Source organism: Etheostoma cragini, chromosome 7 (assembly GCF_013103735.1).
Source record: "Etheostoma cragini isolate CJK2018 chromosome 7, CSU_Ecrag_1.0, whole genome shotgun sequence".
NCBI classification, from domain to species: domain Eukaryota; kingdom Metazoa; phylum Chordata; class Actinopteri; order Perciformes; family Percidae; genus Etheostoma; species Etheostoma cragini.
The window spans coordinates 18,183,079-18,197,188 of NC_048413.1; the positions used below are offsets into that span (position 1 = coordinate 18,183,079).

General features: G+C 40.5%; 1 protein-coding gene across 4 annotated transcripts in view; it reads left to right on the forward strand.

Moving 5' to 3' along the window:
• The window catches only part of LOC117948231 (forkhead box protein J3-like), a 53,614-nt gene that overhangs the window by 20,231 nt on the left and 19,273 nt on the right, over window positions 1–14,110 (forward strand). For all 4 annotated transcript variants that reach the window (XM_034877781.1, XM_034877780.1, XM_034877783.1 and 1 more), the window contains 3 exons: window positions 5,943–6,017; window positions 8,850–8,933; window positions 13,694–13,795. In XM_034877781.1, the coding sequence (XP_034733672.1) occupies window positions 5,943–6,017; window positions 8,850–8,933; window positions 13,694–13,795 (261 nt within the window). The remainder of the gene's footprint in view (window positions 1–5,942; window positions 6,018–8,849; window positions 8,934–13,693; window positions 13,796–14,110) is intronic.

The following is a 14,110-nucleotide window of genomic DNA, read 5'->3' on the forward strand; positions in this document are numbered from 1 at the left end:
CCCCCCCACCCCTCCTCTACCTCCCAGCTCCTTCTCCTCTGCCTTACCTTCAAACTTTACCGCATTTTACCCTCTTTTTATGCACTGTATGGGTTCAGCTGAAAGTTAATAAAATCACCAAATATCCTCTCTTTTTTTCTCTGTTGCTCTTATTTTGTTCGCGGGTGCACAACACATTCATCCTGAAGGGCCAGGAGAGATGCTTCTGAATGCGCACCGTGTGGGTGTGCATTTGTGCATGCACATCAAACTCCATAGGCTCTCCATAGGTTAATATCTTGGCCAGGAAACCTCCTGCCCTTTGACCTCAGTCTCCCTGCAGATGCACAGTTGAGCAGGGATTCAGAAAACCATATATACATGAAGGGTTTCTTTTGTACCTTGCTAAGTAGAAACTGCCAGCATGTCTGTTACAGCTTGCCAAGCCACATTATTTTGAAATAAAAACCTAAAGATACTTTTCTCCAGCCACTGATGATCAGCCCCAGAAACATAAATGTAATTTTTTTCCAACCAGTTTATCACATTGTTTTGTTAATTTAAGGTTTGACTAGCACTGTTTTACTTACGTCCTCTAGTGCGCCGTCTTTTTTTGCCGTGTAATGGAACCCGAGTGGCGAATTAGCCCCACCACGTGTCTCAATGTATACAACTCCTTATTTCATATAAAAGTAGTGAATGAAAACGCATATTCATTCCGAATTAATTCATTAATTTTCTTTTTGCTTTTTGCTGATTTACTGGAAATGTAGTCAAATTTAGATAGAAACTTGACTACTGATTAATTAATTCCAACTTGTTCCTGTTTATCACACTTCCTGATGTTACCTAAAATAGATATTAATTTGGCAGAATAGATAGCGTGTTCATGTAGGATCCAATCACTCACAGAAAGAAGATGATTGAGGAAAACAAGGTTTTGAAGGCCTTTTAAGCTTGTTTATCACAGAAATGTTGTTTGGGAGTCATAGTTGACCTTAAGTTTTTAATCACACAGGCTTGTATCTTTGACTGGTTTTAAGAGCCCGATATTTTTCTAGCACAGCTGCTTATTCAACCAAGACAGTTGGAGTGCTCCAACTATGAGTCACCTTACATTGTGTATGCTGAAAATGAATGGGACTGTTACTACTACAAAACCTAGGTACCAACTTTACCAACCAACCATTCAGTGTAATCAGCATTGTTTTGTTAAAAAGGAAAGTGTTGTTGCCTCACATGTGGAATGTTTCAAGTCTATTTATTCAGTTTAGAGGAAATGTCATCTTCTGTTGCCCCTTTTGTATTTAACTCAGCTGTCATGACCCAAATCTTACAAACCTACCGCTTATGTAACTTCAGTCTTCTTTGTGTGACCTGTTCCCTTGGCGTATCTATACAAACACACACACGCACACACAACACACACACAACGCACACACAGCAATGATCCTGCCTATTGCCAGAATACCCTTCAGGCTCCATTAACCTGCATCTTACCTCATCTGCAAACACATGCACATACTGTACCTCTTCAACCATGTCGGCCTTTCTGTGATCACTTTCCCCGACTGATCCCCACGTATGAAAACACACACATGCACACACACACACATGGAGTCTTACACTCTTCTCCTCTGTTTTTCCTCTCACCCCCAAAAGCATGTTTCCAAAACCTGACTTTTTTGTCACACATCACATTATATCACATTGCATTTTGTCAAAAAGTCATCCATGCTTATCAAGTACACCTTATATAACTAACCTCTTCAAGCTCAGGATGCTGCACCCTAAATTAACTAGAAGCAGCAGCAGCCGCTACCCCACACACACACACACACACACACACACACACACACACACACACACACACACACACACAAACAGTATCTACTGTACATACCACACATGCCTGCACAAAGCCTCATATCTAATAATAACTGTGTAAAAATGGTTGTTTGGTCTTATTTTTTTGCAACTTACCTTTTTGTCTCCAGTCTCTAAAAATGTCACTGTAAAATAAGAAGGGCATTATGGGAAGTGAACTCATTCAGTAGAATGTAAAAGGAATGTTTGCAAGTGCACTGTAGTTAACACTCAAAATGATATATACAGCGTCTACATGCATATTTGTGCACGCACACACTCCTATTGTATAAGTAAATACATTTCCGTTCCCTTCTCTATCCATCCATCCATCTAATCCATCTAACTTAAAGTTTCTGTTGTTATTTAATTAGATATTTAGTAAATAGTTATTAGTTTGCTAATTCTTTCACTATTAATTTTGACTGCAAAAGTGTGAATTACAATGTCATTGTTATTTAATAACATTGTAATGATATTGAAACACAAAGAATGAGGTTTCATTATTGCCCCAAGTTTTTCTTAAACATAGTCCATAAAATGTATAAAATCTTTTTTTAAACCAAACTTTGTCCACATTCTGTGAGCCATGTGTCTGTATAGTCAAACACTTACTTGAAGCTAAAATATACAATGTTTTTCATACATTATTAAAAGATTTTGTCAAATGTTAGTGTTTATGTGATGTATGTAATTATTCTCCTGCCGAAGTTATATTGTTGAAGGAGTATTCTTCGTCGGTGTCCTTCCAACGTTTCCCACAAACACACTCGCACACGGTGCCGTGACGGTGTGATCCATCAGCTACTGGGCAGGACTGGCAAGGCCCCAGCCTGGCCCAATAAGATCATTAATCAGGCATGGTTAGGAGTGGGTGGAAAGGAGAACACAGCAGTGAATCTCATTATCTTACTTTGCAGCATTGCTAATCAGTACATTTATTGATGATGACTATTCACATTCAGTGAGTGGATTTTACTGTGTCCATAACATGTAGGAAAGAAGGAATTTGTACTTTTGTATAGCTTTCTGGGTGGAAGTTTTCCCCTCTCACTGCACAATTACACACACACACACACACACACACACACACACACACACACACACACACAGTTTCTTTCTTAAACATGTATGTCCTTGCAGCTGTTTGTTTTTTTGTTGTTTGTCAAGTTTTTACTTTATGTTCCATTTTATGAGTCATTGACTTTTTTTCTGTGTTTTTTGTTTGTGTAAGAGTTTGTGTGGGTGGAGATGTGCATATGTTGTGTTTGGACTTCATGCAACAAAGGCTCCCTGCAGCACATATTAGAAAAAAAAATCCTCATTATGATCATAGTGGAAATGATCCTAAGTGTGTGGTCTAGACCTACTCTACCTGTAAAGTGTCCTTAGATGGACACATCTACAGGTAGAGTAGGTCTAGACCACACACTATATTTTAAAAGGATCCAACAATTCCCCAAAGTATATTAAATCTAAATGGAATTTAACAGCATGCAATTGTTAAAGTTTGTGATAATATATCGGGATATTGACAAATTTACTAACCATAACAACTAATGGATGGTTTTTTAAACATTATACCTGCTGAACATCAACATGTTAGAACTGTCATTCTGAGCATGTTGTGCTAATGTTAGCATTTAGCTCAATGCATTGCTGTAAGTACAAAGTACAGCCTCACAGAGCTGTTAGCTTGGCAGTAGATTCTAGGTCTTGCTTTATTATATTAACTACATTTTTATCACATTGATCTAATTAAAAATAAACAATGCATGAACAAAGATGCAGTTTGGGTGAAAGGATATGATGACGAAAACAACCTCCCCTCCCCCAGACCATCCTAGGAATAACACCTAAAACTCTTTATGTACTGTGGGGGGACAGCCTGTGACTCCACAATAAGGGGAAAACATTTACCAAAATTAATGAAATAACCAAATGTAGGCTAATAGGAGATTTAAAACGTCAGCATTGGTAACTTTTCAGTACACCCCCCCTTTCCCAAGAGAGAACACAAACTCCTTAAGTCAAAAAGTGCCATACTATGCAAATTCTAAACTACACAGGCAATATGCAGACAATGTAAGTAGTGCACAGGTGTGCAAAAACTGCTTGGGTAATACAAAAATAGTGTGTAAATAAATAAAATTAACAAAGAGTAAATAGAGGTTAGCAAAGTTAGAGGGGCTGGCGGCTGAAGTGACGATCGGACTCAATGTTAGTGATCCAACGCCACCCATCCACAGGAAGGTTTTTCAGAACAGATGGTTGCCTTCATGTGCCAAGCTGGTGGCAGTCCTCCTTGCCTCTTTCATCACTCGACTGTCGCGTGTTTGGTTGATGGACGGCCACATGCAGCCAGTGACCCGCTAAGTAGAGCAGCCTAAAAACTGCTGGAGCTCCAGGAGGAGAAGGGCGAGGCAGAGGTGGACCAGGCCGTTATGAAATGCTAGAGACGGAGAGAGAAGGTAGTTATTGTAGGAGAAACAAAGCCAGTGTTGAGCATTGAGAGCTCAGGAGAAAGAGAAGAGAAATACCTCCCATCCCTCTGTCTTCCCCCCTCCTCCTCCCCAGTGGTATTAATTAGCAGCAGCAGATGAGTGGAGAACGGGAGCCTGAAGGGAGAACAGGTTCTTGTCAGGTTAGCCCTCTCTCTCTCTTTCTCTCTCTCTCTCTCTCTCTCTCTCTCTCCCTCTCTCTCTCTCTCTCTCTCTCTCTCTCTCTCTCTCTCTCTCTCTCTCTCTCTCTCTCTCTTCTCCTTTACTTCTTTTCACATGTACACAACATACCCACCCACACACAATAGGAGGTGTTACAACCTGTGAAAATGTCAATTTTTCTTCATTACTGGCAAAATGATTAATTTGTTATATGACTAAAAAATGGTTTTGTTTTTACAAAGCCAAATTTAAAACCCTATTTTAGCTTTAATACACGTTATTTGCATATTTAAAGTTTTATTCAACCCCAGAGCACCCCAGCCTGGGACCGCTGACACTGACAAACACACACACACACCCCACCCCACTGCTCTGACATATTGTTGCCCCAGCCTCCCTCTGTCTTGTTTGTCTGTCTACATTCAACCAACATTTTCTACCGTCAGTTTGTGGTGTGTCGGACACAACAGATACGTTAGTTTGGATCACTACATCTGTTTAAATCTGCGGCCCAACTCACATTTCACTCCACATGGTGGACATTTGAAAGTGGAAGAATGCTCTGCTACTATTACTAATGCCATATTTTTGCCGTATGGTATGGCCCGGCTCTACTCAACTTGGCTCTTTTTTTGTTTTCCACTAACAAAAGTTGTGGACCGCACCTGGTACTTGTTTTGGTACCACCTTGGTCGAGATTCCAAGCGTGCTGAACCGTTACTAGAAGGTGGAGTTAAATCACTGCAGACCACTTATTGGTTACAGAGAACTGTCACTAGCACTATTAGGGACACCCTGCATAACCTGCCATTTTTAAATAGCCAAGCTACTGTCAATAGCAACCACAATGTTTTTAATTTACTCACCTCCAGATAAATATAAAAAAAATGGAACCCCCAAAGACCTACGCCGTACAATTGATGAAGTGCAGACATTGTTTCTGATGAAAGGATCCAGGAAATGTCATGTTGCAGATGATGTCATGGCAGTTTCCCGTGGTCTCGCTACGGCGATCAGCTGAGAATCCCAACTTCACTGGGGGGGCTTTACTATCTGCAGTGGAAAACGAATTAGCAAAAAGCACCTGGTCCCAAAAGTGAGTTAGGTTGAGCCGAACCTTGCAGTGAAAATTCAGCATTAAAGTGTGTAGAAGAAATGTCTTTTGATTCTCTCTTATCCATTCATTTATCTTGTGATCCCTCAGATTTATCTTGTGACCCGTCTGGGGGTCCTGTCCTTTCCAATCTCTCTCTTTGGAAAACAAAGTGCTGTTGTAATGAACACTATAGACTGGGACCAGAATCAGTTGATTAAATAATAATGTAACTGTAAATATAATTTTCTTGTTATGAAAAATGGGTTTAGTTTTAAGTTATTCTAACAACCGATTTCTTCTCCTTTCCCTTCCTTCTCGCTGTCTGTCTCTTCCTGCAGAATTCTATACGACACAACCTGTCCTTGAACAAGTGTTTTCTCAAAGTGCCTCGCTCCAAAGACGACCCTGGGAAAGTAAGTATTTCCTGAACAATGTAATGCGACGGAAAAGCTCTGCTTGAACACAATGAGCATGCAAGCCTATTTTAGCAAGCTTATAAAAATGGCAGCGGCCACGGCTGTAACTTGTTTACGTGTTTATTCGCCCTTGTGCTGCATGTGTGCACATATATGCATAAGTGCACCCAAAGAATCAAAGACTACACTCACCTGTTCTGATTCTTTGACACACACACACACACACACACTTAAGCACACACACAGTGTCTCTGAACTTAAAAGCAATTTGTAGCTCCATAACCATCTGAATGCCTAATACCGCTTTCTCTTTTTTCTGCGGTTCTTCGGATATTGATTCTGCCAAGTAATAATGTGGTACAGAGAGTAATGAATAATAAGTATATGTAGGTACACTCCTTCAGATGCAAGGCTGTTCACGCATCTGTTATGCTTATTAGGCCACGTTTCACTATCTCTTTCACACACATACACACACACACACACACACACACGCATACACACAATCAGAGGAAACTTTGATATGTTCCATCACTGCTACTACTGTGGTTGGGAAGCAGATTGGCCAGGCTGCTATAGCAGTCCCAGCTTGAAAACAACAAATTTTCAACTCCTTGTTTGTGCTGAATCAAAGGAATTGCTCAGATGGGGCAAGTATACAATTACAGTTGTTCAGAGAAGCTTGCCCTAACACAGTTTAAAAAAAAATGCTCACAGGGTTAATGTGAGAAGCAATCCACCACTTTTACAAAAACCGACAAGTCAAAACTTTTTATGGCGCACTCAAAACTCAGTGCAGGAGGGAGTTTCTTCAGGCTGCCGGGATATTTGGAGCCATTGAAAAATGAATTAGGGGGAAGAAGGTTTAAATAATTCAAACAAAATTCTTGGGCTTGAGTAGAGGCATATAGACTGCAAAGACACAAAGAGAGCAGCTCCCCCCTGATTAGCCTGACTTCGACCTGACCAGCACCTTAATTCACACCATGGATCGAAGTTGTCGATACCTCAGCATGGGGTCTGTAGGGGGGTCATCTGTGTGTAGAGAAGTTGGATGTACAAGCTCTGTTTGAAGCCATAGAGAGAGGGGAGAAGCTAAATCATGCATGTGCTAACGTTAATTGGCTGTGTACTGTTCACTGATGTGGGACTGAGAGACAGGGGGAGGAGAAGAGGCAAGGAAGGGGGAGGGCGGGGAGGCTAGATGTTCAGAGAGGAGCAGTGTGTGTGTGTGTGTGTGTGTGTGTGTGTGTGTGTGTGTGTGTGTGTGTGTGTGTGTGTGTGTGTGTGTGTGTGTGTGTGTGTGTGTGTGTGTGTGTGTGTGTGTGTGTGTGGGCCTAGATCTAGATTGACCTCCTGAATTAAGTCTGTAGCTTTGGACCTACCTGGGGAGGTAGAATGAAAAATAAAAAAAACAGACCGGGAGGAATCCAAGGACCTAAGAGCAACTGATGTCCTTTTCTCTCATTGATTGTCTTTATTTTGGAGTCTGCTGTCTTTTTAACATTGTGTATCAAAAGACTTTGCAGTGGATCTTCTGAGAAAAGGAAGCATGCACCACAGGGAAACTAAACTCACAGAAAACTGATTGGATACAGAACTGGAAAAAGAGATACACTGGTTTTATCAGATGCGATGAAGATCCATCTTCTGCACTTTATGCTGTTTAATTACACTTGTTGCCCTCATTAGAGGGACTGAAAACGCTTAAATGGGTGGAAGCGAAGGGGAAACATAAACCTAAGAGTATCAACTAAAGGAGGAGATACATCTAAAACAAATGGAAATGTTGTAAAGGATGGGATGGATGTTGCTTTTTTTTTAAGCTTAATTTTCAGGCATTATAGGCCTGTATTTTTGACAGGACAGCTAAAGACATGAAAGGGGAGAGCGAGAGAGGGGGAATGACATGCAGCAAAGGGCCATAGGTTGGAGTCGAACCTGGGCTCGCTGCGTCAAGTAGTAAACTTCTATATATGGACGCCCGCTTTACCAATTGAGCGATCTGGGCGCCCAAAGTATTAACACTTTAATGAACAATATACTATTTCTGTTCAAATGAACCACCCTAAACAAGTGCAAATGAGTAAACGTCAACAAGAAGTAACGTCATCCAACATCGCTTAGAGCACCTTTAAGGGCCAAAATTATTTACTCATGCAAATATCTGGGGGTTCATAATAACATGAAATTGAACTGGTCAGACAGTCTGGAAAGAAATTAATGTCCTTCAAGGGCAATAAGAAGCTTTCATTTTTTTTTCTAAGTCTGTAAATGTGGCCAGCCTTGTTTTTTGCTGTTGTATGTTGAGGTAACAACATTACTGCCAATGATAAGAACAGGATTAACAAGTGGATTAAAGTTAGGTTAGATCTGTAATTGATTTGATTGATTTAGTTGTCTTTCGTATGTTGCCTACCGTGACCTGTCTGACCTGTGTCTCTTGTTAATGTCACTGTGCATGGGCAACTAAAATAGTTTACCTTATGGAAATTGATAAAGTTGACTAAAAGGGGTGGGAAACGGCTAATTACATTTATTCAACACTACATTTAATAGGCCGTTTTTTATTTTTGGTTGTAATTACTTGCTGCCTTTCAGATCTCGATTGTACATTCAAAACACAATCTCTCCTTATTTCTCTTATTTGGTTCATCTACTTGTCTAAAAAATGACGTGCGGTAATATTCCAACAGTACAATTAAATTGCCAGAAAAGAATTTAAAAAATGTACCTAAACCAACATAGCACTCAAAAACTAAAATCTGTGTACAAAATCACAGAGCAGCTTCCATCAACCACAATGCTTAACTCTGTGTTTTTCTCCAGGGTTCGTACTGGGCCATAGACACCAATCCTAAAGAAGACACAGTACCCAGCAGACCAAAGAAGAGACCACGCTCTGGAGAAAGGGTAAGTACTTTTGCTATGCCTTATAAAACCCTCCTTTTAACACTTAACACCCATTTTCCACCTGGCATTAACATCCGTCTTGAGTGATTGGAGTGATTGGATCACAAGTAGACAGCTCTAAGTATAGGTGAAATATATATTTTTACAACTGAAATTATTTTTTGTTACGGAGGTAAAGTACCGATAAAAATGTGAATGGTACCCAACCCTAGCATATACTCAACTGTAAGGAACTTCGTCTTCAGACTATGGTCTGCACGCAGAATGTGGGCAGCGCCTTTACATTTTTCACTTGATTTATGTGAAAGTAACAACTGCCCTTTTAAACAAACACATCAAGCCTATATGCAAACAAAAATTACGTTTGTGTTTATTTGCATAAGGAGCGGGGAAGTGAGATGCGATCGCAAGTCAAGCTGTCGACTTGTGATCGGATCGCTCAGGACGGATGTTAAAACCAAGTCAGAATGGGGAGCTTGTTGCTTTAAAAACCTTATAATGTGGAGCAGTCTCGGAAGTGGAACGTCGGAATATGGAAACAAAACATTAATATCACCTCTGTTTTGTTATATTCCAATTTCTTAATTATCAAGCTCACTTGAACTTGAACACTTATCAAAGTGGCAAATGATTTAGCATTGTCCAGAGGTACATGAGCGAAAAAAACATAGGTTGAGAAAAAGCTGCTCTGGTTAACTGAGATGTTACAGAAATGTGCCTATATAATGGCTATATAGTGATAGTGGCCTATAATGATGCCAGAATAGACTTGCAGGTAAACAGTGTCTACAACCAAGCTAGCAGCTATGTGTGATGTAATGACCCAATTTTGGTCACGTCTTAACCATAGGCACATAGGTTTAAAAGGGTGTAAGATTATGTGCTAGATCAGTGATATACCGAGTGAAAAGCCAAGAGGATCTGGTGACTGTGCAAAGTATGGTTTATGGGAAGTATCAACCACTCCCGACTCCACGCTTCACAAATTGACACTGCAAATTTATTTAGAGCAACATTACATCTACAGCTACATGGCCAGCTACATTCCTGACTCTAGTACAAATTAATCTTTCTTGCTGCATGTTGTGCTTGTTTGCAAAATCCCTATCATTCTAATCATCTATCATACCTCAAAAAGACCTGGTCAGATTTTGAATAGGATTGTGTAATTATTACTCTGTAAAGCCACAAAAATAGCAATGACCTCAATTATGCACCTTTTTTTCTGTGCCGAGTTGAATAGGCAGGGTTATCATTGATACCAGGTTTGTTTTGTGCAATTTGATTGGTATTGAACTGCTTATTACTGGACCTCTCCTGCTGGTGAAAAACTAGAAAACGTGGTTGTGTCTGTTAGAAATACCCGTCTCCAGCACATATGTAATTTTTTTATGTATCATGTGCCACAAGAGAACCGGAGCTTACCGTCTCAATTAAACAATGTCATGTATATACAAACCCAATTTCCCTTAATGAATTGAGGTTTGTACATGTTGACCGCATGGCCCCTGGGTTTACAGTTTCAAGATGCCACAGAAACAGCAGGAACAAGCTACAGCATAGATGTGAGAACGAAGAAGCAGGAATGAAAATTGGTTTTGGAAAATTGATTGACAGCGGTCGAGGCTATAAATATATGTAACCCTGCGTCAACCCAGCAGAATGCTGCTTCAATCAGCAACCTGAGGATCTGAATACAAAAGCAGTGAGCTCCATGATGTATTGCAGGTCTTCTATCACCATCAGCCTGCTTACAACTGTTTATTTTATTTGTTTTACTCTGTCTGTCTCTGTATGATAAAATAGTGTGTTACAGTTGGTTAGCACCAGTGGTGGAGGAAGTACTGAATCTCAATACTTCAGTAAAAATACAAATAACCAGATGTGCCAATAACCCGAAGGAGGGGAAAGGCGCAGCCCTGACCTCACAAAGTCAATCCTGGATAAAACACCCATCCCAACCACAGAGACACAAGCCTGAATGGACATGGGGCATGTTAGCAGGGATGATCGAACTGTGAGGAGAATAATTCAAATGTACCAATGCAGACCACGGCCGGCCAATTCCAAAGCCTGACAAGCCACCATACTCCCCGCACAGGGACAGAAGGGGACGAAGAGATTGAGAGGGGCCCTCCAAAAAGACCATAACAGCATCCGCAAATAGAGAGACGTGATGCTGTGCACCACAAATGCACACTGGTGACATTTAAGTCGATTGGCAAATGGTTTGAGCCAGAGGCTCTAAGGAGAGGACAACCCTGACGTGTTTGTTTTGGTGGAACATGTGAATGTTCAAATGTTGTTTCAGTCTTGCAACAGAAAACTCAGATTGGACAAGCTAGCTGTCTCGATTTACCATGCAGAGATCTGGGGAGCAAAATCGTCATAAATCGACCGTAGTTTAAAATGTCAACAGAAAGAAAAGGTAAGGTAATGGATATCCGGCCTAAAGGAATAACATTTGGCGGAATTTAAGGAAATGGAGCAATCCTGAAAGTAGAACGTTGTAGATATAGACTAGGATTATATTATTATACCTGCAGAGTTGTCACGACCACATGGCCCACAGAAAGTAGCACAGAGATAATAATTAAGTATAGTAATCATGTTATGATATGATAAGTATTGATACCCTTACTCAACCGGTATCAACACTTAGCTTCAGGTAGTATGACCACCTATCCTTCAGCCAAGGTCAATCTACCAATTGAGCGTATATTTTAAATGGGAGTTTTAATTCCAGTATGCAGGTACCATTATGTTTGTTATTGTATACTGTAGATCTTTGTACCCAGCTGCTTACCTATGGAGGTTTTTCTGGATGAACACCTGACTATGTCTATTGTTACATTTAAAACCTGCAGAGTCTTTCATCATGTTGCAGCACAGCTGGTCATCTCCCTTCTTTTCTGTCTCCGTCACTGTTTGTGTATCTTGATCATTATCTTTCCATGCGTCTGTTTGTCTGTCAATCTTTCCTCTGTCTCTCCCCCTCTCTGCCCGTGTTGCTGCTTTAGCCTTCTCCTCTCCGGGGAACTCAGACAGGCATGGAGCCGCAAAGTGCACAATCGCAGTTGCTCATTGGAAAAATAATTGAGGTAATAGACAAAGAAAATGGGGGGGGGGGGGTTAAAAAAAGGGGGAACAATAGAAAGAAGTGTGGAAGTAAGGACGCAAAAAAGGAAAAAAAAGACATCAAGGTAGACAGAGCAGTGAAAGAGTTCAAGCTGCAAGGGGAAGGAGGGAAAACAGTAAAAGGAGTAAGATGGAGAGAAGGGAGAGTATTCTAGGCTTGCGTTCCAATTAATTACCACAGAAGGCCCTGAGGCTGCCGCTAGACATATTTTCTTCACCATTTTTTTTTTTTTTAAATATTACAAACATTAATTAATTCAGAGCCTTGTCATCTCGTCTTACACGAATGGGCCCTTCGACCCCTTTTTGTACGCCTCACTTGCACTGCTGGCAGACACTGTGGGCTGTCACATGGGCTAAGGAGAAACAGCAAGGTTTTCAGTGCTAAGATTTAAAGCAGTGTTTCCATTTGAAAAGAAAGGTGGGCTGAATAGGTTGCACTGTTTTCGTAAGGGTTTTGTTGCACCTAGGCAGTCGAAGTCTTTGAAGTCTCTTAATAACAGCAGCTGTGCAAATGAAAAAGATTTCAAGTTGACAGCAAGGCTAAACGTCAGCTGCATAAATGCATTGTATAAATGTGTAGACAGGCAGTGTACACTTAGTTTAGTAGCTGCGTCTCCGGAGCCCTCAGCGTCACTCTCTTTCATTCCCTGCATGCCTCTCTGTCTGCCTGCCTATCTGTCCTTCACCACTCGATTTTCTCTCCACCTATTCTTCCTTTTCGCTCCTCTTCTTCCTCGAGTCTTCCTCACTCCTCTCTTCACCTCTCCGTTGTCTTCTTTTTTAAGTGCCTCCACCAGGGAACGGACAACCCGACTCACTTGGAGTTTATCATAAATTAAATACTGCATTGTTACCAACCAATCCTCTTACTATAAGCAGTTTGGGAAGGCGGGCAAGCTCTCTTGAACCCTGAAAGGAGTCAGACAAGAAAAAAAAAACATTGTCCTCATTTTTATTTTTATTTTTTCACTTTGCAGGCGTCAATTTAGCTCCTCATAGATCTTTGAATGACTCCTCTATTGCCCAGAGTCAGTTAACCCTACTTTAACTCTTTGTGAGGACAGGGGAAAATGAACTGCGGCTGAATACAATTTATATACTTGAACAATGCATGAGGACAGGTTGATTTATCTTATCAAGTGCAAGTAATGTGTCCACTTTTCAGGCTGTTGAGTGTCCGGCAATTTAAATGAAGTGCGCCTCAACTAGTTCCGTAGTTGTGGCCTGGGGCACAGCAGTGTTTCAGGAGGCTCAGTACAGGATCATGAACTTGCAGCTTTCAGAAATGTTTCATAACCATTTGTTACTGTTACTCAACTGTGCATATTTTCAATCAGTGAAGAGCTTATTTGAAATACTTATCCACATTAATTAATATGCAAGAAAAAATATTTCCTTATCAGTGTATTGAAAACTAACTTAAAGGAAATACTACATACTATACTATACATTGCTTAACTTAAAGATAACTTTTTTTGTGGTTCTTCACACCTGTGCTTTTTTACTTTGACATATCAAAATGTTTTCTGTAAAAAAGTTTATTGCTGGTGAATAACTGGAAGCCAGGATTCATTTTATGTCTCCATCCTTGGTTTCAGTCCTCTGTTCTCTACTTTCAGGCATCAACTCCTTACAGCCTGGAGTCAGAGTCTCTGAGAATGGATTGCATTATGTCGGGAGGGGCATCCCCCACTCTGGCCATCAATGCTGTAGCCAACAAGGTACGACACCACCTACTCAGTTATGAAAGTTTAGTTTTAGCCATTAGGAAAAACAAATAAATACAGCAACAGAGCGGGTATAAAAGATTTATTCCACCAGAGTCATATATCAGAGAGCAATGCATGTTGTTTTCTCTTAACTAATGAAGTTGATTATTGGTGAGTGATTGACCAAAAGATTAATAGGCAGTAATGCTTCAAGCAATAATAGCAAACAATTCCTGTGTCCAGCCTTTTAGATGTACAGTGGGTACGGAAAGTATTCAGACCCCTTTAAATTTTTCACTCTTTGTTTCATTGCAGCCTTTTTCCAAA